Source organism: Perca fluviatilis, chromosome 19, assembly GCF_010015445.1.
Source record: "Perca fluviatilis chromosome 19, GENO_Pfluv_1.0, whole genome shotgun sequence".
Taxonomy (NCBI): domain Eukaryota; kingdom Metazoa; phylum Chordata; class Actinopteri; order Perciformes; family Percidae; genus Perca; species Perca fluviatilis.
The window spans coordinates 16,105,322-16,130,049 of NC_053130.1; the positions used below are offsets into that span (position 1 = coordinate 16,105,322).

Below are 24,728 nucleotides of genomic sequence, written 5' to 3' on the forward strand. Positions count from 1 at the left end.
GGATACATGACTAATGAATGACTAAACTGCTAGTGTTGAAACTTAGCTGTTGTCATTATGAAGGGAAAGGTTGTTGGTTTGACTGATGACTTAATGTTCTTTGCACAACGCACTTAGTAAAACTAAAAGTGAGTTTGACGGCTTTAAAAAATGTTAATGCGTCAAAACCAATATACAGCTCCCTAATGTCGGTTTATTGTTGCTTGTTTAATAACCAGATCTGATTATATGATTTTTAACTGCATGGATCAGATGCTGTTGTGAATACAAGTATTAACCTTTCATAAAGTCCTGTTATTTAAAGTGAACACATGTGCTGCTGGTTACGGAATGTTTTGGTAAAGTAATTGATACATTACCTCATACATCTGTTTCTTTGCTCCCGGGTTGTTTCCCGTGCTTATCTTGAGTGATTCTGTTCTTTTCTGTTTGATCTCACACTGTAGTTCGAATAAAACCCTCATCTTTCTCCTGATAATCTTCCCATTCTGGTTTGGACTGCCTTGGCATGTTGCATAAGTATGGAAATGTCCTCTCTGGAACGTGGTGAGAAAAGACAGAGCACCTTTTGACGTTTCCCATTAGACACATGTACGTGCTCTGCAAGACATTTCTCTCAGCCTCGTAATGATTATACCAGCAGGATCTGTCCCCTGATAAACATCACTCTTAAACACAAAGACTTACACTGGCCCCCTCACAACTAAAATGAGGCATATGGAAAGAACAAAGTGTAAGCTTTTCCTCCACACTGGTCCAGAGTAACCTTTGCAGAGCTGCTTTCTGTAAACTTTTCATGATGAACTAACATGCGTGTGTTCAACATCGAGAAATGACAGATGATGCAACATTTCATAGAGAATGATATATACAGATCTCACTGCCAGCTATACACTATGAGCATGTGTTGAGTGAGCTTCTGCACTCTACGAGGTGAATTGTAAAAGACGTGGCCATCTTCCTGGGTATAGAGATCGTAAAAATGTTTCCCAAGCACTCGTCACGGCATGCGAGTTTTATTTCTTTGCAATGTTTGCCAGTTTGTGAGCTGATGAGGTGTCTGATTAGCTTATAATGACACTGTAAGCTTTTCCTCCACATAAAAAAAAATAAAACCACAAAACATGGTCCTATTTATTTGTATGAACATACAAACTTTCCTGCACAGGCATTACCAGGATGTTTTGCCGAGATATATAATACTGTACTGCAGTACATTTACTTAAAGGGATAGTTTGGATTTTTTGAAGTGGGGTTGTATGAGGTACTTATCCTTATGGGATGACTGTGGCTCAGGAGGTAGAGTGAATCTTCCTTTAATTGACGGTTAGATCCCTGGCTCCTCCTGTCCGCGTGTCAAATGTGTGTCTATGTGTCCATAAGCAAGGACACTGAACCCCAACAGCGACGTGCATGGCAGCTCACTACCATCGGTGTATGAATGTGTGCGTTTTGGGGTGAATGAGAGGCAAATTGTAAAGTACAGGATTGGTGACAAAGCGCAGCTATCGCTTTGATCATACAGAGATTGGATGGCCCTGAGAAGGGACCCCCTCACCCCACACTCCCACACCACCTCCCACAGTATCTCCCGGGGGACCTGGTCATACGCCTTCTCCAGATCCACAAAGCACATGTAGACCGGAAGGGCATACTCCCAGGCTCCCTCCAGGATCCTTGTGAGAGTGAAGATCTGGTCCGTTGTTCCACGACCAGGACGGAATCCACATTGTTCCTCTTCAACCTGAGGTTGGACTATCGGCCGAACCCTCCTTTCCAGCACCTTGGAGTAGACTTTACCAGGGGGGCTGAGAAGTGTGATACCCCTGTAATTGGCACACACCCTCTGGTCCCCCTGTTTAAACAGGGGAACCACCACCCCGGGCTGCCACTCCTTTGGCACTGTCCCAGACTTCCACGCAATGTTGATGAGGCGTGTCAACCAAGACAGCCCCTCCACACCCAGAGCTTTCAGCATTTCTGGGCGGATCTCATCAATCCCCGGGGCTTTGCCACTGTGGAGTTGTTTGACTACCTCAGCGACTTCCCCCAGGGAAATTGACGGCAATCCCCCATCATCCTCCAGCTCTGACTCTAACGTAGAGGGCGTATTAGTCGGATTTAGGAGTTTCTCAAAGTGCTCCTTCCACTGCCCTTTTACCTCCTCAGTTGAGGTCAACAACGTCCCATCCTTACTGTACACAGCTTGGATGGTTCCCTGCTTTCCCCTCCTGAGGTGGCGAAGAAGCACCTTGGTGCAGACCGAAAGTCCTTCTCCATGTCTTCTCCGAACTTCTCCCACACCCTCTGCTTTGCCTCTTTCACGGCAGAGGCTGCAGCCCTTTGGTATCCTGCAACTGCCTACGGAGTCCCCTGGGATAACATATTCCGGAAAGACCACGGGTGTCCACCACGGTGATCGTGGCTTACTGCCCCTTGAGGCACCTAAGACCCTGGGACCACAGCTCCCTGCCGCAGCTTCAGCAATGGAAACTTTGAACATTGTCCACTCAGGTTCAATGCCCCCAGCCTCCACAGGAATGCACGAAAAGCTCCGCCGGAGGTGTAAGTTGAAAGTCTGTCGGTCAGGGGGCTCCTCCAGACGTTCCCAATTGACCCACTACTCTACCCAATTGGATTTACCAGGTCTGTCCAGAGTCTTCCCCAACCCCCTGACCCAACTCACCACCAGATGGTGATCGGTTGACAGCTCCGCCCCTCTTTTCACCCAAAACATACGGCCTCAGATCAGATGAAACGATTATAAAATCGATCATTGACCTTCGGCCTAGGGTGCTCTGGTACCAAGTACACTTATGAGCATCCCTATGTTCGAACATGGTGTTTTTTATAGACAATCCATGACTAGCACAGAAGTCCAACAACAAACAACCACTCAGATTAAGATCAGTGAGGCCGTTCCTCCCAATCACGCCTCTTCATGTGTCTCCATCATTGCCCATGTGTGCGTTGAAGTCCCCCAGTAGAACTATAGAGTCTCCCACTGGAGCCCCATGCAGGACTCCATTCAAGGTCTCCAAGAATGCCAAATAACTCAAAACTCCTGTTTGGTGCATATGCACAAACAACATTCAGAGTTTTCCCCCCCACAACCCGCAGGCATAGGGAGGCGTCTCGTCCACCGCGGTAAACTCCAATGTGCCGGCGCTCAGCTGGGGGCTTGTGAGTATCCCCATACATGCCCGGCACATCACACCCTGGGCAACTCCAGAGAAGAAAAGAGTCCAACCCCAAACCAGGAGTATGGTTCCAGAACCAAGACTGTGCGTAGAGGTAAGCCCCACCAGATCTAACTGGTAGCGCTCCACCTCCCGCACAAGTTCCGGCTCCTTCCCCCACAGAGAGGTGACATTCCACGTCCCCAGAGCCAGCCTCTGCTGCCCGGGTCTGGTCGGTCGAGGCCCCTGACCTTCACTGCCACCCATGTGGCAGCGCACCCGACTGTGCCCAGCCGGGCTCCGTGGCAAACTTGGCCACCAGGCGCTCTCTGACGAGCCCTCCATTTGGGCCTGGCTCCAGAAGGGGGTTCCGGGCTTCCTCCGGGCAGGGTCACTCTATCTCTTCCTCTGTCACTCATAGTGTTTTTGAACCATTCTTCGTCTGACCCCTCACCTGAGACCACTTTGCCATGGGAGACCCTACCAGGAGCACCAAGCTTCAGACAACACAGCCCTCAGGTTTATAGGGACACACAAATCTCTCCACCACGATAAGGGGATGGTTCCCCACTTTATATTCAGAATATTTTCACCACTTTAACTTGCTTTCAGATAGCCCTGTGGTATTATTAAAAAAACTAGTGCAGTACCCGTTCAAAATGTGCCTGTTTAGAATGGGCCGATTGCTTGGCTTCTGGTATTGCTGCTTGCAGCTTTCTCAAGAACTGCTCATCCCACTAACTTCACACTCAACACCGCACTTTCTTTCGGTCCTGAGCAATACACCTGCCATGACATAGTTGCGTCCACTAGCAATGCTAAAGTGTATGCGTCATTTGCTAACAGCTAGCTATTTGGGAACAAAAGCGTTCATTCCGAAAGTTCATTCATCGCTGATGCTTGAAATGCAGCATCTCTGGTTTCTCTTTCTTCATCTGTTCTTGAATGTACTGTAGCGAGCTGTACCCAGCATTCCATTCAGCGGTGCAACAGTTAATCGGGGTCCCCTCTCAACACAGTGTAACCATAAGGCACTACTAATAAATATGTCCTGTAGATTTTAGTTCTCAGCAATACACCCTCCATATTTGTTGTGATATTTTTTTACCCTTCCAGTAAGCATGACTTTTTCATCTATTATACACACTGATACATGTTTAGTTATATAGCCTTTTAGGAAAAATGATAAAGAAGAAAAAATAACAAACAGCAAATAATAGAAATAGAAAATTATAATAAAAAGATAAAATTAAGTCATTCGTCTTTCTCTCTGGTCGTACATTTTTTATCCCTCAATGTGTAAGTATATACGTAATAAGGTATTATGTTACTGTATGTGTGTGCATGTGTAGGCACCTGTATTTGTTTTGTATGTGATTTATAGTACTAAGACACAAATAAGACACTAATTGTTAAACCTGTTTCATAATACATTTGTCTAACCCAGACTTGTACTCTATTGAATGAACAAGAACCTGAAAATTCAGTCACATCAATCTATTCTTTTGCGAGGTAGCTCCTGCTGCATATCACAGCGGTGTATACTCCCCGTGTATGAGGACAGGCTCTATTTCCTTTATGTGAGTCAGATGATGTGATATTATTCCTCCCAGGAGTGGATTGGCTCGGCAACATGAATATCCATTAAAGCCGGCCTATAGAGATTGATGAGGGAAGAGGGGACGAGGCAAACCGGGCCTGCAATCCTTCACCACAGCTTCACATAACACTGCACTGTCCGCATCCAAAGTGATGAGAGCTCATTTTTGGAGGCAGGCCTGTCCTTGTTATTACTACCCTGGAAATCACCTCTACGTTTTCTCCTTCAGAAGCAGGCTAGATTAAAATGCCAGGATAACCTCCTCAACTTCCATGACAGGCTTAACTGCCGAACTCTGGCGTGCCAGCTCTAAACTGCTTTGAGAAAGCTGCCTACCACCAAGTGTCATTATCTCACCGTTATCGGATGGCACTCTGCTCACAGTGTGTGAATAATTCTGTTTGTGCTGGGTTTGGGGAAATGTCAGTGACACTATTGTTTTTACCTTGCCTTTTGATGTAGCTGAAAGAGTCTCCTGAGTGTCTTGAGTTCTTAAACTGATGTTGGACGTATACAGCAAAAACTTAAAGTGAAAATATAGGACTGTCAGCTTCTGAGCCATTTCAAGACATTTATCTGTTAGTTCATCTTACCTGTGGTATAAAAGTAAATATTTCTCTCTGTGATATTCTGCCTTAATAAGGGATGTTTCATAGTTTAAAGTATGCTGGAGTTGTTTTGACTGAAGTGATCTAAGCAATGTCATTATGATCACAAAAAGAGTTCCCAGATCAAATTAGACATTTTCTATCTGAATGTTTGTTTTTAATCAAAAGTCACTGTACAAATGAATCTGATGCTGCAGCTTTTGTGGAATACCTATATAACTTCATAATGAAGATTAAGCGTTTTGCACACTGAGCCTGAAAGCGAACGATCACACTTTTGAATTCCTCGATCCATCCCCACTGAAATATGATGATTACAATCTTGGAACCATTTTCTCACCTGCCTCCTAAATCTTTACTGTCTGTGAGCACTGCAGACAAACCTTTGTTGTTTATGATGATACAAACCCAACTGGACTCACCCGTTAAAACTTACAGACGCAAGTTTGAAGCAATATGTTAGCTTCTTCTCCAAATGTGTCAGACAAATAGACAAGGACATAAGTTTCTGCCAAGCAGGCCCAGCCCTCTTGGAAAAACACACTGGTGGTGCTTTGGACTTTGGTGTACTTCCCAGTTTCACTGGTCATTCTCAGTACAGTAGCAGAACATTATTATTTTTCCACCATGGTTTGTTGTAGTGATTCCGGACAACTGAGATAGGGCCTGTGCTTTCCAGCCGTACTTTCAGTCAGAAGTTGGAGCAGGTTTTTGTAGTCTTTATGGTTTCCAAAGGTGGGAGTCCATCATAGTAATTTAAGATGAAGTTTAGCTGCCAGATGGTTTTGGATATTTTTACAGCAGGATGGATGTTGGGTCCACCAGTTTTCTTCTGTGTCAGTACCCCTTGAAACAAATTGCTTGGTGAGCAGGCAGAGAGGGCTCACTACCCTTCATTCTGATAAATAGCTACTAACATGCTGGCAGATGCTGGACAACTTGTCATGCTAAAGGGGACAGGATCAGACATCAATAAGTCCTTGTAGATTTGTAATTATTGTACATTATCAGGGATGTTTACACAGATGCACATTGTCACATATTTTATATTGCATGATACAGCAAGTTAACACAATTAGATACACTACCTGCTAAATGCATGTGTCTTGTTGGTTTATGTAGGATCATATATCTTAATCAGGGTGTTCTAATAAATTATATTTTCTGTAGATCGTAAGTCTAGGGTAACTGATCTCACACAGTAATCATTCAGGATGAAAACATGCCTTAATGCTAGTCTGGTTAATGGCTCCAACAAATTAGAATCCAATTCACTCGGTGGACAGTTTATCATGCTGGGTGACAACACATTCTGCATGGCTTAACAGCTGTGCTACATCACTGAACTTTTCTGTCAGACATGATGGTAACAGAGTTATACATGCCAAGAATTCACTAATGTGTAGTGAGAAAGGGGGTCACCAGTGATCATTTACACAGCTACATAAAGTGGTGTCCTGTTAGAGGACAGGCCCCAAGTGGCAATCACACACGAAAACAGCTACCTGCCCTGGTTAGCCATGTAGTAAAGTATATGAACACAAACATGCAGATGCTTGTGTATCGCCATAGTAATGACAGCACACATTTGTCTTAAAAAATAGGCAACTCCAAATTCTCATAATCACATACATTTAAGAATCACAGACTTAGCTTTGCCTAGAAATTCAAAAATGATCTCAGTTTTACTTTTGTAGTTTTGGCAGAGTATTTCTGATTGTTATGACAACATTGTACTCACCAAAGTAATTGCTGTTATCTAGGAACTCAGCAGCACCGCGGAGCAAAAATCTTGAGTGACAGGGGATTCAGACAGCTTTTAAACAAGGCAACCGTTTAGCCAGATTAACTTAATCACTTTTTTAGGTGGGTAAAACCAAAGCTGAGTGGGGCTGAAATGTTTTATTGCACAGGAAATCTTAAAGGTAAGATAAAGGCAAGTAAGTAGGTCAACAATGAAGTCGGTCTAGAAACTGTGATGGATGTTTACAACATACAGTTCGGTTCATAATTTTACTGCTTTCATTTTCTCCTCTCAACAGCTAACCTGGTTTTTAGGACCTTTGTGATAGTTTGACTGCTCATATTTCTTGCTCCGTCTGACATTTTTGTAGCTAAGTTGCCACGTTCCCAGATATAATGTTACTATTATCCATAATGATGGATAAACTATGAAAATAATTGTGATAAACCGTAATTGTCTTCTAAAGCATAGTTATAATTTCAAGTTCTATGGGACAGATGTTGCATTGAACATTTATAGAGGTTTGAGGTTTTTAAGTCCTAAATAGTCATTAATAATTATGCTGGTATCACACACACACACACACACACACACTCACACACTCATTCCCAGGTACCTTCAATGCTCCAAAGCTATTGTGGCGGAAAGAGCTGAACTCATCTGTCAATTACGGTAAGCTCCATTGGGCCATTGTCTAAACTGTTTTCTCACTCACTGGTGAATCCACTGATTTATTGTCAACTGCCTCGGCATCAATATACAATTGGGAGACAGTAAGCTGTGATGTCTGAACACAAACTATTGTCAGAGTATCAGCATATCTCACATTAAGTGCCATTTAGATTATTCATTGCATTGGATTTTTTGCTTGTAAAGAAAAGACAAGGCTATTATCCTATACGCTGGGATTCCAGTGCTTCTATTTACTTTACACTCACTATCAAACTGAATGAACAACATTTGATCTTCACCAAACACAGACACAGTGTCGCAAACGTATGGGTCAGCTTGTCTTGCCCTGTCTTAAAGTCCAGAAGGTCAACTTGAAATGATTGTCAGTGCTATTTTGTTGAACTGACATGCATTTTATCTCTCTGAAAATATAAAGGGGAGCCTCGGTTACAGGAAGTAGCAGGTCTTTTATGGTTTGTAGTGGAATCTTTCCAGCTAAAACAGAATGAAAAGATCGAGGTCACTGAAATGCTAAGAAGTCCAAAACAACCTTTTAATCTGTCACTTTGATTTGCTGAAGTCACTTTAAACAGACGGAGCAGGTCTCTCTGTCATGATGATGTGAGCGGACAAGTTATTTCACCATCATAATTTGATTCGCAGATAGTTTCTGGCATGTTATGTCACTGCAACGCAAGATGATTGGATTGACTGAGTCATTTTGGTCCAACATATGAACTTATCCCAGATTGTTGTGATTTAAAAGGCTATTTCCTTCCTTCCCCTCCCTTAGGACAGAAATACTCAAAACTAAACCTTCAGAATTGGTAGCCATCAAACCATATCATATTCGCTCAGAAAGATGTAATTTTTGAAATGTTCATTTGTATACAGTATGTGGTATTTGTTGAGAGTATGTGCTTGAGTGTTATGTACTGCTATTATATATGTGCTTCATGAAAAAAATGCAGAAGAACATAGGACTCAGTACAGTCAAATGTCATTTAAAAACTAAAAACTTTGAAAATAAAAACTAATTATTTTTGTGTAAATCAATAGAACATTTCCATTCTTTGGAGTGCTGAGTGCCTGGAGACCCTCGAAAAAGAAAGTGAAAATATGTCTCTCCATTTGACACCATTAGCAAGTGTTAACACATGACCTTTGACATCGCTGGCCAACCGCTCCACACCATTTTAGGCATCTTCTGCAGGAGCAGTTGTGAGCGAAGGAATTGGACAGTTGGATAGCAGAGATGGGGGCATAGGCATGAAATTGGATTAAGTGAAATGAACATGTTCACATGTCTGGCGGTGGGATTCTTTGTTTGCACACTGTGACCCTGAGATGCAATGTCTCAGGGCTAGCCAAGTGTTTGTTTTGTGCCCTCTGATCCATGTCCATGTGTTTCTGGTTAAAATAATGAGCTTGGTTAAATTTTTTCTCCTTTGCATTATACCCTCATGGTAAAGAGTGAATCCATTGTTTTATAAGGGTACATCTACTTTAGAATATGCTGTACCGTTGCCTGTGTTATTGTTTTGCTCGATGTAGCAGGCAGTAGATTGTAATAGCTGAATAGAAAGGATGATATTAAGATAACCTTGGGAGAGAAGCGATAACACAGCCATGGGCATCTGTCCTTCCTACCATCGCTAACCCATTGTGACATTTTAGCTGAGTAACAGCTCAAGCTATAGCACTAACATCTTATTGCACTTTATATAGGACACTTGAAGGAATGGTATTTTATTTGTTATTATACAGTTTTGGAAATTGCCTCCTTGGTCAGCTTGTATTGTGATATGCTGTTAGCTATTAGATTATGGCAAGGTAATCCTGACAAATACAATGAGCAAATCAAGGATATTAGTGCTGTGATGTGCAGTCGATAATATTTGGCTTCATTAATTCCCATGCCCTGAGATGACATCCAGCCCCTATTAGGTTTGAAATCTCATCCCCGTCTCCTCTATACCTCAGCTGTGGCTCAACCAAGCAGCCAAGCAGATAATACGCTCTGAGCTCTGAAACATGTACCATTATAATTAGCTTTGTCAGGTCCTAGCCCCTACAACCCTCATGCAGATAATATGATAATATGTCTTCATAACCGGCTGACCTTACATGCTCAATATTTCTCCCCTTATGAAGATTACATGTCAATAAAGTAATTGAGTCCCGGGGTGTGTGGCAAGTGAAGATTTAGGTTATTGGACTTTTCGGGGCAGTGATGTACGAGCGTTATTATTCTACCTGTCAAGAGATGTGCAGGGGGCTGGGGACAGTCCGAGAGTGTCAGGGGGAGAGGAGAGGAGAGCGCAAGAGAGAGGGAGACAGAGATAGGGCAAAAGAGAAAGAGAGGGGAGGGCGCAGAAAGACATGAATTGAGCCAAAGAGAGACACAGAGAAGGGAGTGAGGGAGACGGAAATTAAGAGAGGTGGGAGGGAGGACTGGGGAGAGCAGAGGAGGCAAGATCATTTCTCACAATGAGGGACAGATCCACAGTTAATCATTCCCTCATACCTCTATCTCTATGTCCCCTCCCTCACTCTCTGCATATGAACAGGGGATATGTCATATTAATTAAGAGAAGTAGAGTAACAGTGGAGCCATCTGTCTGAATGAGGCACAGGGAGGCCAGAGGGGTATGAAATATTACACACAACACAAACCTACTATCACCTTAGCCTCGCATCTGATTGGCTACTGTGGGTTCATTTTTTTAAGTTCTGGCAGGAAATGACGGCATGTAATTTGACACAATAATTTTGAGCAGCATATGATGTCACCCAAAATAAATTTTTCATCACTTCAACCTTATTTCTAAAGAAATTACAATATTTGTAGACTTTTTCTGTAAATAATTTAGAACCGTTTGAAATAATTTTACCAGTAAGCACATCAGGCTAATACAAAAAAACTGTATTTTTTGTATATTTGTATGAACCACACATTAATCAACTTTTCTGTAAATGTGCCAGTGTTGGGCAATCCGATCATTTTCAACTGCAGTACGTTGATAAGATGTTCTAAAGCCAATATAATGCCAACATAAAGTATACAGTATATACATGCTGGAAATACAATAAATATAAATAAATGAATACATTAAAGTGATTGTTAAGGCTTGTCAAGTAAGAAGCAGTTACAGGAATAAGTTAATGAGTACATATTGTATATTCACATATGCATTAACTAATAAACCTAAAAGAAACCTTGCTTCCTCAGTACCCTGTTTCTAAACATACTGTAAATGTAGAATCCCTGATATTGACGCTGCACAGATCTGGTAGTGTTCTGCACATTTTGTCTTTCCTTTTTTTTTTTGCCACTTATAGTGGAAAAATCGTGCTAAATGCCATGTGTCAAGGTACTGTTTTGTCCATCATAATTTGACTGTCAGTGCTAGAGACAGAGGAAATGAGATGTGAAAATGAGTGTGGTCGATTGAGGTCCAACAATGAAGGTTACACACATTTACAGCTGCGAGAGAGACAGAAGCAGGGGACTCAAAAGGCAGGGTCGGAGAGCAATGTTAAAGGATATTTTACCATGTCCTATTGGATTAGGCCTGGAGATTGATATCTTCCAGTCAGATGAAGCTCTGATGTGAGTGATCCAGCCCCTCCATCATTGTGACATGCAGCTCTTGGCTAACGCTCATCCGTGTTGATGGGCACACCCTATGCCACAAGGGCCCTGGCTAACATACCCACCTTCCTCTCTCCCCATCTCTGTCCGCCTCACTCTTGCCATCTCTGTTCTTTTATTTCTATAGCCCTTCTCCCCTGTTTTCTGTCACCATGTCATGTCCAATCACTGTTTGGCTGGCCAGGCACTCAGTCGGGCAGGCAGGGAGCAGGAGCCCCAGGTAGAGAACTGCCTAACAGGCGTCAGGATGGGCACTGAAATGACTCTAATAATGGGGTCCCTGTGTGGCCCAGACAGACCAGTCAGTTAGCAGGGCCAGGATGGGGAGTAATAAGTGTTTGATGTCTGCAGGGTAGGAAAGTGTGAAGGACTACAGCCAACCATGGGCACTCCGGTCAGGCAGGTGCAGCCAGCCAGGGTCTGAGGGGAACGACTGTGGAACAAGACGTCAGATTAGTATTGATATGTGTCATGCTGGAGGTGCCAGGCTGTTTGTTTAAGAAAGTGTCTCAGAGTGGTAGCAGCCATGCGGTAATTGATGTCTAGCTCAAGAACAGCAGCTAGAGGACAACCTGATGCACATGGTGCCGAGTGAAAGTCAAAAGCTTTATGAAACAACCATTGTCAATTTTATGGTGTGATGAAGGAAAAAAACACTTCACAATGCTTTATTATCCGTGCATGTTTTTATGCATGTGTAAAACTCAAGCAGCAGTTCCTCTCGTGGCTAAATTTTCTGGCCATCTTTGATTTGATGGAAATTGTCACTGACAGGTAGCGAGGTGCCATTTTGTCCACTGATGCGTGAAGTCCATCATTGTCTATGTGGTTGAGTTTAGTTAACATGGCACTTAGCGACTGACATTGCTTTAGAGCCGGCAAAACACTGTCATTGTCACGTCATTTATCTTTTGCTTACCAATTTCCAATGTGTTCCACGCTGAACGCCTCAAGCTCTTTACAGTAGGCTTGTTCAGCTCGACAGAGTTTTGGTGCCCTCTAAGTATAAACTGTATTTCAACCCCTTAAAAACATTTTAAGCCCTGTTATCAGAGGGAATAGGTCACCTAGCACCTTCCACTGATAAAGACACTGCTGTTATTTCTTGCATGGCTATCTAGTAACAAGCTACTTCCCTTTGAACAGTTTTATGTGGTTGTAATTGACCTGACAATGGGGTTCATTATGCAGTCCCTTTCATGCTGTTTTGCCTGATAATTATTATTTAATGTGTTCGGATGGAGAGCATCATTAATTCATCCCTTCCTCCAATGTCAAAGAGATGAACGGTGAAGTTATCACTCTCTGGTGATTAATATTATGCTCTTTTGTTATTGAATCCTGTCCCAGTGATTAAACCTTCATTGAGTGACTCACTAGCTGCTCTTATTAACGGCACCATTACCGAACACAGCCAAACCTCTAATTGCGATTTTCACTTTTTCTTTCTATTTCGGTCAGAGGTTTGAACCACTTATCTGTGCTTTTCTTTTAATTACAAATCCTGGGTGTAATGAAGAACACAATCGATCAGTGTCAGGCGGTGTGGTGTGCATGTGTGGTGATTTGTGATCCACATGTTGACGGAGAAAATGAGCACTTGTGATTACTGGCGTCATTAGTGGTTTCATGTGCCCTTAAGGGTAGATGAACCCTTTCAATAACTCTAGCAGTAAATAACTAACTTGTCATTATTGTGCTTGCAGGAGAGAGTTTTGTTGTATGCAAGGTGTTGTCAGTGAGTTGGCTTGATGATAGTGGATGCTTTGAGAAAGGCGCTCTAAGGGGACTTAGGACTTTGTAAACTGTCTCAGTCCCCCGCCTTAAACAACCCTCCTCTTATCTTCCGACTCCAGAGCTACTGTAACCAGTGTTCTCTACTGGCTCTATGTGGAATAAATGTCACTGAAATTAATTTAAATTTTTTTTTTTCATTACGACACCCCACCCCTCCCCCCACAACGGTAATCTCTTTCTTCAGTCAAAATTTATGTGCCCCAGAATTCAATTTCCTTCTCATCCTCATAAGTTGGAAGTACAAAGACTGATAGGCATTTATCTGGTTATAACTGTAATTCACCCATCAATGAATAATGCCATCCTCAATTTAAAGTGTTTGATGATAGCCATTTAGTGAACTGACAGTGATGGATTGTTATTTTTCAGATGTAAACCAAAGTTGCCGATACATACGGTACTGTATGTGATCCATTGCATGTCTAATGATTAATTATGTTTTTGTCTATACTTTAATTAAATATAATATAAAAACGTACAGAATGTGTTTAAGAAGAATCATGTGGCAAAATCAAACTAGTATTGATTAGAGCTGGTTGAGCCACGACCCCGCAACCTCCTCCTGACAGCCTTTCAGCCTATGGCAATAGCAAATCTTTCAACTCTCCACCTCCCACTCACACACTCTCTCCCTCTTATTTTTTTAACCATTGTTGGCTTTGTGTGTGTGTGTGTGTGTTTTGTGTGTGTGTGTGTGTGTGTGTGTGTGTGTGTGTGTGTGTGTGTGTGTGTGTGTGTGTGTGCGTGCATGCGTGCATGCGTGCGTGAATGAGTGTGTTGTTCTTACCCAAGTTGCACACAGTTCCTAAATCTCTCTCGGTCTCTGAAGTAAAATTAAATAAAAGTTCGCTCCAACAATGGAAGCAAAAACACAATACATCACAATGAATTAAAGCTCAAGAATATGTTTGTATGCATTACCGTGGTCGAGAAACATGATGTTTGAATGGGTGACAGACTAACCACTGACTGACTGACAGGAAGTATACAACATGGCAGGCAAGTATTTGGAAAGTCTGACGTCAGAGACTCATCAAACGTCAACTGAGAAAGCAACTGTTATGTTTCTCCAGGTTGATGGAAAGGCATCTCATTATGGGGGCTTGTTAAGCCAAGACTATTACTGCAAATTATAATCATCTCAGGAATTGATAGCTAATTGTGGGTACCATATACTGTATATAAGTGTGTATTTTTTAGTATTCATGCTGGATGTTTTACTGTCCTACATGCCGTGCTATGCACTCTTGGCTCGTTAGAGTACTTCTGTTGTACACAGTATAATCCCCTCCTTCCTGTCTCCTGCCCTCCTTCCATCCCTCTTTCTCTCTACCTTCTCCCCAGCCTCTGCCTGAGTGAAAAATGGGGCGCATTTCCCTGTGTGGATGTGGAGAGTATAAATGGCTAATGAATTACAGATGAACATTGACGCAAATTAATCTTCCTGATGTCCCAGGGTTATATGGCAGCTATTTAAAAGTTTAATCAATATGCTGAAGTTGAGAACATGCAGGCGCTGCAGTTGTTTGGCCGCAGTAAACAGCCAGAAGGGGAACCGGGAAGGCCCGAGCCCAGGGCATGTATCATAATGACAGCTATTTATGTGTAATGGAGTAAATATTTTTTATTGGGACAGGACAAATGTCACTTTAATTTTCAAAGTTACGCACGGGACTTTTGTTTGAGACCCACGAGAGATGGGTGACACCTCAGCTGTTAGAATTGTTAACTTATTGACAAGGGAGTCTATTAGTAAAGATGGAGTAAAGATGGATTTAGTTTCAGCATGTCATATTAAGTCTTCATTTCTTTTGTGAGGAAAATGCATCATAAAAATGATAATAAGAGGGTCCTTATGTTGGTGCCATCAATATTTTTCTTTCATTTTCCATTTTGCTCTTTTTTCAGTACTACTCTCTCTTCTTCACTTCCACATACACACATATACTGTATATACATATATTGTATCTGTAATTTGTTTTTATACTTCTTTGCAGTTAATAACAATGAATTCACCTTTTCAAAATGCAACTATTTTCACTATTAACACCACCACATGTGGCATCATAGTTAATTTTAATGGCATAAATACATAGCACTATCTTTCAACACAATCTAAGCATATAATCATTTAAATAAAATGTATGATGTAAAAGAAAAGTTTGCATCACAGTAGAATCATTATTCTAGGTCACAGTTTAAAGTAATAAATCACGTTTTCTTTGTTGACGATAGTATAAGAAATGTGTGGATTACTTTTTTTCTTCCATCACAAAACATTATAGCACACTGTTTTCAGTACAAAAAAACCCTAGTAAAACAGAAAATTAAGTAAAAAAAGTGATAGAAAATGTTAAAAACAGTAATACAACAGAAGCTTTTTAGATAGATAAATAGGTAGGTACATACTCTGGTGGAGCAACCACTGTGGTTCTTTTCCCTATTGAGGTTTGTTCACATAGAGCAGTGTGACTATCTCCGTTCACTACATGGGAATTACAGTGAAATACTCCAGAAAAATACACAGTAGGTGTTTGTTTGGTAACACTTTACTTCAGAGATCTTCAGCAGGGGGTCCGTGAGCCCTAGGGGGTCCTCAGAGTTACTGCAGGGGGGGCGCCAAAATATTGTTTGTAGATTGTTGTATATTATTTGAAAGTTTGTTTGTTTTTTAAATTAAAATGAAAATATACGTTCCCATGAATCCGACATATTATAAGCAAAGATGAATCTGCCTATTCGTACAAAAACAAACATTTCATTTACACAACATTGACTACGTTTACATGCAGCCAATAACCCGTTCAAAACCGGAATAATAGCAATAACCTGGTCGCGCACGGCCATGTAAACACCGGCAAAAACCCGAATATGCTCATATTCCGGTTTTTAAAAACCCGAATATGCTACCTGGGTTACCCCTTTTCTAACCCGAAATTTTGGTCATGTAAACGCGTATCGGCTTACCGGAAGTAAACAAGAAGTAGAGGTAAACATGGCGAGACGCAGCACAGCACCACACTTTTGGAGCGAGGAGGAAACCAATTTCTTTATTAGTGTGGTGAAAACCATGAATATAATGTCTTTTGTTGACGACAGAAAGTACCGAGATAGTGAGATTTATAAGAAGGTGACCGAAAAGTTATTGCGTCTTAAGGTTGTCCGTAAGCTACGTCCAGACGCTAACCGTGCGTCGCCGTTTACGTCAGGATATTGCCAATTGATTACAAATTCCATGTATACAGGAGTAACTCTCTCTGCTCACGCATGTAAACGGGTTATTCCGAATGTTTCAGAAACCCGAATAGTGACCTTAACCCGACCATAACCCGAAAATTGACAGCTTGTAAACGTAGTCACTGGTGATACGCTTACTAAGTAAGTAGCCATTATAGTAGCCATCCACAGATTAAGTTTACCTTAAAGCTTACTTACTTTTCCTTGCATGCGTATGTTCAACATTAAAACATGATGTTTAAATAATATATTATATCCATGTATCCATTTTCATCTGTCCCAGTTTAATATGCAACTACATTGTTATACAATATTTGTAGTGGGGGGTCCCTGCTCGGTCTCTCTTTCAGCTAAGGGGTCCTTGGCCTAAAAAATGTTGAAGACCCCTGCTTTACTTGAAGGTATCTACAGAAGAGTGACATGACACTGTCATGAACACATGACACTGTCATGACACAGTCATGACACATGAACCCTAACCATAACTTGTCATGACAGAAAACGAATGACACTTACTAAAAGAAGCATTATGTCATAAACGTTTATGGCTTGTTTATAATGTTTATGACATGTTCATGACAGTGTCATGTCACTCTTATGTAGATACCTTCAAGTAAAGTGTAACCAAAAGTACAATAAACTGCCAACATTGTTCTTACAAAGACAACATTCAGGAAGCATTGGATGCTGCTTTGCCTGCTGGAGAACATTGTTAAGTTTAGCCAGTATTTATAGTTTATTTCTGTATTTCTGTCATGCATTTTACTGTTGAGAAGCAGCTGGATGGCGTGTGGAAGAACATTTCTGGAGCGAATATGTCCTGCATGAACTCAGCCTCGCATTCCATTTCTGCTGGCATCTTTTGGCCAAATTGAGCCCAGCTTTAGTCACATAAATGATTTCATTGGGCATTTGATTGGCCTCCGCCATCCTGACTGTGAAATCAAGCATAGAGAAAATGCATAGTCCCACAAATATTTAACAGGTACTTTTAAGAAAAAATACAAACTAGCAAACCTACACACACTGACATACATATCCAGCATACCAATACTAAGTGAAACAATATAATTTCACTCTGTGGCAATGTCCTGTGTGTGCCAGCCCGCCTCTCAGTAGGCTGAATCACAGTCCACTGGCCGTTGGTTTATGGGACGCAGGGGGATTATCTATCTGCAGGCCTCCCTATAGAGAGGAGGTGGTGACTCCATCTCATGACGTTGGGCTGAACTGATAAAAGGACAGCCGGAGATGGATCGTGTCCACAATAATAGCCCTGGCTCACAGCAGCCTATGGCCCAAGCTCATAAGTCACTCTCGCACCAACTCTCATGGATGCTTGCCCCAGCTCCATCTGACCCCATCCCCCACCTGCCCGGCAGTGTTATTTCAGCCCTTGGAGATAATATAGAAAGTGTAATTGCCTTGTTAATTGGCTTTTTTTCTCATTGCATTTTTTCCCTGATGGATGGCAGCACTGATGGAATTGTTCGGCTAAGTGGCCAAACTAGAGGGTGGGACAAAAAAGCAGAGGAGGAGAAAAATATAGAGAGTGAAACAGAGGAATCAAAGAAAGCAAATAAGAGAGTAAAGAGTGTAGAGAAGCAGAAAGACAGAGTGGAAGCAGTTGAGAGGAGGATAGATGAAAAGGAGACTACAGGAGTGGAGGGAGTGGATTCATGCCAAGAATAGATAACCTTGATGTTAAAAGCTACATCGTCGGATGTGTCTTTCTGTGACATATTGATGGCCCTTGAAAAGAGTCAAGCTGATTTTATGCAGGGAACAATCATTAAACCCACTCCATCTCCCTCCTCTCTCTGACTCTCTCTCTTTGTGTGTGTGTGTGTGTGTGTGTGTGTGTGTGTGTGTGTGTGTGTGTGTGTGTGTGTGTGTGTGTGTGTGAGTGTGTGGGGGGGGGGGGGGGGGGGGCGTGCGTGCGTGCGTGCGTGCGTGCGTGCGTGCGTGCGTGCGTGCGTGTTGATTAAATGCATAGTTGTGAAGCAGGCAATGTGAGTTTATATGGCTAGGAATCCCAAACAGAAGACTTGTACTAAACAATAATAATAATCTTAAAGATCAATATGTCGCCTCACTGTCTATTTTAGAGTGATGACAAACCAGAAAGCATTGTTGTTTTTGTTGATGTTGTCATTATTATTATTGTCATTATGATTTCTACTTTAGATTTGCTTCTGCACCTGAAACTGTACCTTGACTTTGTCAGTTGATAGCATGTCTTAAACCGTCAAAGAGAAATTTAAATTAGAAAACTATGTAGATCTCCACAACATACTGTCCTGGCTATTATTATTATTATTATTATTATTATTATTATTATTATTATTTGAAAGACATTGCCTGGTGGCTACAGCAGTATGTAATGAATCAAATGAAGTAGTACTTCAGAAGCAATATATTATGTGCTTGATATGCTGTGTGCTCCTGTTTACTAAAGTTTATCAATGTTTTCAAAGTATGAACTTACACACAGATTTTTCGGCTTTCTAGAAAAACATTAAAGACCCCACTATGAAAAAATATACTGTGGAACTGAGACCTGGAACAGATGCTATCTTGGAAAGATACTCTTCTGCTATCTATCTAGGACGAAATTAGACAGAATTTAGTCTTTCTACTAAATTTTAAAGTATTTTGATATTAAGTGTCCTTGAAAATGTATGTACAAAGTATCCAGTGGAAACACATTTTAAGGAGAAATAAATCTGCTTAGATACCCAGGTGACCGTTTAGTTAAGGAAATATGTAACCAAGAGCATGAGCTGGACTGCTGCAGCTAGGCACTTTGAAATCTCAGGAACTACTGACTGACACTGTATTGATCAACAACTTGTAATCTTCTGTTTATATATCATGGTGATTTAGTACAACAAGGCATTCAATTTAAAGGCATCACAGATTGCGACTTTTGCCAGATCTGGAGTCCTCCGTTGTCTGCAGGGATTGGTTTAGTGGCCTTATACTTTATATAGAAAAATGATATATTCACACACGAAAAAATACTTTTGTTACCATATGTGTTAATTTGATATTCAAGCACTGTACATAGGAGGCTTTGTACAGCTGGCTTACTCACACTGTGGCAGAATGGCCTATCAAGCCCCTGTAGAGAGGACACATGCTTTGGGTAATCAGCTCTGAAAAGACCAGACTGTCTGACAATGAACTTACACTACAACATTCACCAAGAGGAAGATACAAGATGCAGACTGTACGGTCTTTTAATAAAGACAAGAGCTTTAACTACTCCCCTTAAAAACAACAAGGTGCCATGTGACATATGTAGAACAAAGGCCTGATTGTTCCTCCACCAGGGCATGATGGAAACAGTAGCCTCCACATCACTTTGTTAATCTGTCACTTTAATGGCTTCTCCCACTGTTCTCACTGTGTGCTATATCTGTGTGCATGAGATGAAAGTGTGTATGGGTTTGCGATAATGTGTCTATGGCTGAGAGTGTGGGTGTTGATTCAAGTGTGTTCATCCATGGCTTAGGATACACAGAGGATATTGTAGACTACTGGGTTTGTCACTGAACCACTTGTTATTAAGTATCTGTTCATCAGGCGGAACCCCACAGGCGTGAGCGTGGCCTTAGAAGGCGTTATGTAAGAGCGAGTTTGGCTTAGTTATTCTCTTCTGGGTCTCTAACCACCCCATCTTTCTCTTGGTTTCTCTCATAATAAGAGCAGGCTCTCGCTGTGAAGGGAACACAGCGAACTGGAGTGTGTTTATGCACAAACCACACTGTTTAATGTAGTGCTGAAAGGTATCCAGAGCTTGAGCCAGGTTGCACAGAAAATTAAGACACACATTCTGGGACTTTTTCACCCACTGGGACCTCAACTCTGTTCTTTGTACTGCTCTTTCCTCTAATTTACTCTTCCATTTCTCCTTTGATCACAGATATAGCTTTTTGTTTAAAGCACTGTTGGAGAGTTACAGGTCACACATTGCCACAGCTTTCTGATTGGTGCTGGAGAATCTCAGAATGTGTTCCCTTCCAATCCTCCTCAGTTCCCACGGGCTAGTGACGAGCTCAGCAGAGTGTGAAGGCTTGAGGGGCCTTTAGCTTTAGTTCCTTCATCTGTGAAGGTTATCTCTGAAAGGCTTTGGTTGCAACCTACAAATATATCCCCTCTAGGTAATGTCTCATAGGAGTCTTGGTTCTGGTACCTCAGTGGGTAATCTCTTTAAGGGCCCCACTCCTGGAGAGAGTGAGTTTCTTGCCGGGTAAGCTGTGAATATGTGAAAGGCCCCGGTGCCCATATGATCAGAGCGCTGTGAGACACCCCGAGTCCTGTGGTGTCAAGCCCAGTCTCCAGCCGTGGCACCTATATCCCCAGGCAAATCACGGCAGCTGAAATTCACCCCCTCCCCGCCCCAATCTCCTCACTGTCAGAGAAGCACACACACACGTATATGTACCCCTCACACACCGGGGGAGCAGGCATGCATGGAGCTGGTCCCGGATGTTATCGGAGGTGACAGCTCCTCACACTTCAGTGTTTGGATCACCTCAAGTAGCTGGGCTATGAGGGAAATGAGCACTGCTCCACTACAAAGTCCAGATTTAGATTGACTGAGCTTATCCTCGGGCCTGTGGGCTGCTGCTGTACTGCTCCTCCGCCTGACAGAACACCCACTACTGCTGCAAGGGACTGGTGTGTGTGTGTGTGTGTGTGTGTGTGTGTGTGTGTGTGTGTGTGTGTGTGTGTGTGTGTGTGTGTGTGTGTGCGTGTGTGCGTCTGTACTGTATATGTGCGCATGTGTGTGTGTGCGACTTGGTGGAGCCTACTTTGAAGAGTCACAGAGAGTGGGGGAACGAGAGCGATGTGTCAGGTTTGGTTAGAATTGAGGGTGGCATCAGAATATGCTTGGCACTAATATGGCACCAGTATCTCTGTCCCTGTCTCTGCTTTCTGTCACTTAGTTGCCACTCTCTCCCCGCCCATGACAATGTCTCTTTGGATTATGTGATTGGACTTAGCGCTTGGAGCTTCCCTCATCCCTCTGCGACCCCGCCTCTCCCATAAGTCTCTCCTTTCTTGCCCTGTCTTTGGCCCGGCCCCCTTACTCCTATAATACACTTGATGTCTATTTAGAAAGCCTGGCGAAAGCTGTATCTGTTCTGCTGTCATAGGATCATTGACAGCACTAATGCCACTTGTCCTTGCCTCATTTGGTGAGAGGTGACACTGCTGCAGCCCGCCACATTCATCAAGTGGCAGTAGGAGCCCTGTGACATCACAGTCAGAGCAGACCTGTCAGAGAGCTCTGGGCAGCCGTTTCACTGGACGGCAACACCTCTCACTACAACAAGAAAGCACTGCCGGTCATCTTGGATTCCTTCTCTGGGCTGCATAGAATGCATGTGGCTTCTTTTTCAGGATTCTGGTTAAATTATTTCTGTAAATGAGCTCACCTTTGCTTAACTTATACTGTTCATACTGTAGAGTCTGTATTACACATCTTAGTATTAGTCTTAGTTCTCAACTCTCAAAAATGGATCAGTATTATCTAGTGTGTTTTATTAGCCTATTACGTGTACATACGGAAATACCTTGCATGCTGATAATTGAATAATGACTTGCTGTGATGGGTGGTGGCTGTGAGCCTGTTGCTGTCAGGACTCTGCCCCAAGGCCACACTGGTCTTTCTCTGGAACAAGATGCTCGTCCTTCACAGCACCACCTCTCGTCCCCTACAGTTCAGTCCTTACCTGTGGAGTTTTTGTACAGTAGTAAACAAACATGTTTACATTGAACGTTTCTCACTGAAATGCAGAGGTGGGTAGTAACGAGTTACATTTACTCCGTTACATTTACTTGAGTAAGTTTTTGAAAAAATTATACTTCTAGGAGTAGTTTTAACTCACTATACTTTTTACTTTTACTTGAGTCCGGCGGGATGGGTTAGCTTTACAGTCTTAGCAAAACAAAAATGTCAGAATCAACCGTCGGCAGACCCAGACGAGGAGGAACACCCCTGGCCTCATATTGAAAGCATGTTTACCTTAGTAAAAGTGTGAAACAGCAGCTACATTACCTTGTTCTAGTTCTGCCTGCAGAGCCTGGTAAAAAAGTATAAAGGTTTGGAAATTTGTGTTACTCGTGCTTATTTATTTTTTATTTATTATTATTTTATTGATTTTATTTTTTAAGTACTTGAATTTACCTGGATTATTTTAATTTAAGCTATTTTGTAATTAATTAATGAATTTGTATGTATTTAATTGATTGGATGAACTATTATTTGCCTAAAGATGAATATTTTGTATTTTTGTCTGTCTGATTGAATGCTTATGTTAAAAAATAAATCAGACGTTACTCAACAGTTACTCAGTACCTGAGTAGTTTTTTCACCAAGCCCACCACTTTTTTACTCTTACTCAAGTAATTATTTGGATGACTACTTTTTACTTGTACTTGATTCATATTATTCTGAAGTAACAGTACTTTTACTTGAGTACAATTTTTGACTACTCTACCCACCTCTGCTGAAACGATACATCTGTGTCCTTGAGTTACTACCTCATAAAATGTTAACACTTTGTTTTGCATGTCTTGAAACCTGCATTGGTTTCATTCTGTGGTTACATCAGTTTGTAGATCCCTTGTGAGGGTCTCGCCCAACAGGTTGGGAGCACTACTGCTCATCTATAACTCAAACATTGTACAACATTATATATGTGAATATGGCAAGTATTTCTGTGATCAGGAAATTACAGATCGGCATATGCCAAGTTGGTATGTAGTTTATCTGTCTGTCACTGAAATATTCCAAGAAATACAGTACTAATCCAGTCAGACAATGAGGTCATTCCATTCAAATTGATAATTATTTTCCCAATTTTTAATAATAAATGTTTTCTTGTTTATTTTGAAAACTACAAGCATGACCCACACCTCATTTGACTCTCTCTCACTCTGTTTTTAGGAGTATTCGCCAAGTGTCGCTACATCTACTATGGCAAGCACTCAGAAGGCAACAGATTCATCCGAAACGACCAACTCTGATGGACAGCTGGTCAGGCACAAAGAGGGACATGGGTGACAAGGAATGTTAACAGAACGAAAGAGGATCAAATCAATCTCTCTTCATTAAAAGCACTTGTGATATTTGAGTCACCTAATCTCCAACTGGAAAATATTCAAACTTCATCAAAAGATTTTGTTATGTAAGGGGAATGTTGTTTTTTAAGGTCGTATCCTAGCCCCATAGTTACGGCCTCCTTTGCTGAGCTGGGTCTGCTTTTGCCTCCCTGCTTCCAGCTCAGAGTCAGAGATGGCACTCCCACTGACATGATTACCTCTAAGCATCAGCAACCGCACAACTCCAGACACACACACACAACACACACACACACACACAAGGACAGTCTCTTTCTCTTTCTTTTAGCCAATTGCATCCTTTTCTTTGACAGCCATGATGGATCACCCATCCACTACTGCCACTAATCAAGGGTGAAAGGGGTGACGGTCACACACCTGGGGCCTGACATGGACTCATCTCTCTCATTCTCTCTTTTACACACACACACACACACACACACACACACACACACATATAACTGCTGTTTAAAACATAAGACATTGCAAAGAGTTTGACAGAACAAGGTTTATACAGCCTGGTTAAACATCCCTAAGCTTTTTAGTCCAAACTTGATCCATGATCAGTGTATCTTGTTGTCTGTTAGCTGAGCAATGATTCGGTCCGTTTCTGTTTCAAGTCTGTATATGTTAGCACATGTGTAAAGATTTATCAAATGCAGCTTTTAATGTCAAAAACATTCCAATACCAGCTTTAATAAAGGACAGAGTTGTAACCAAGTATGCATTCCAGGTATATCGTTATGGGTAAAGGTGTCATTTTCTCATGTTGTTTTGCATTTTTCTGCCATTGTGTCTTCAACCAGTTAACTACATCATACTGAAATATTCCCTTCATTATTTGCATTGTTTTGTGATGCATTGCAAACAAAGTATAATAATATTTAGAAAATTGCATCTAATGGAATATTGTCTCAACAGTTTTAGTGTTGAAATGCATGTTTTTTTTTTATTTTTTTTTTACATTCGATAATACTTTTATGATCACTGTGGTTTTACAGTAATTTGTTTATTATTATATTTAATACCTTATCACATCAACAACAACAACACAAGATAAAATGCTGCCATCTTTTAGCATCATATTTAAAGTTGTCCAGGC

The 24,728-nt window shown here is 41.7% G+C and overlaps 1 protein-coding gene across 1 annotated transcript in view; it reads left to right on the plus strand.

The window, feature by feature from the left end:
- The window catches only part of lrmda (leucine rich melanocyte differentiation associated), a 216,906-nt gene extending 192,560 nt beyond the window's left edge, over window positions 1-24,346 (plus strand). The window contains exon 7 of the mRNA XM_039784726.1: window positions 23,454-24,346. Within this exon, the coding sequence (XP_039640660.1) occupies window positions 23,454-23,533 (80 nt within the window). The 3' untranslated portion in view covers window positions 23,534-24,346. The remainder of the gene's footprint in view (window positions 1-23,453) is intronic.
- Window positions 24,347-24,728: the final 382 nt, after the last annotated feature.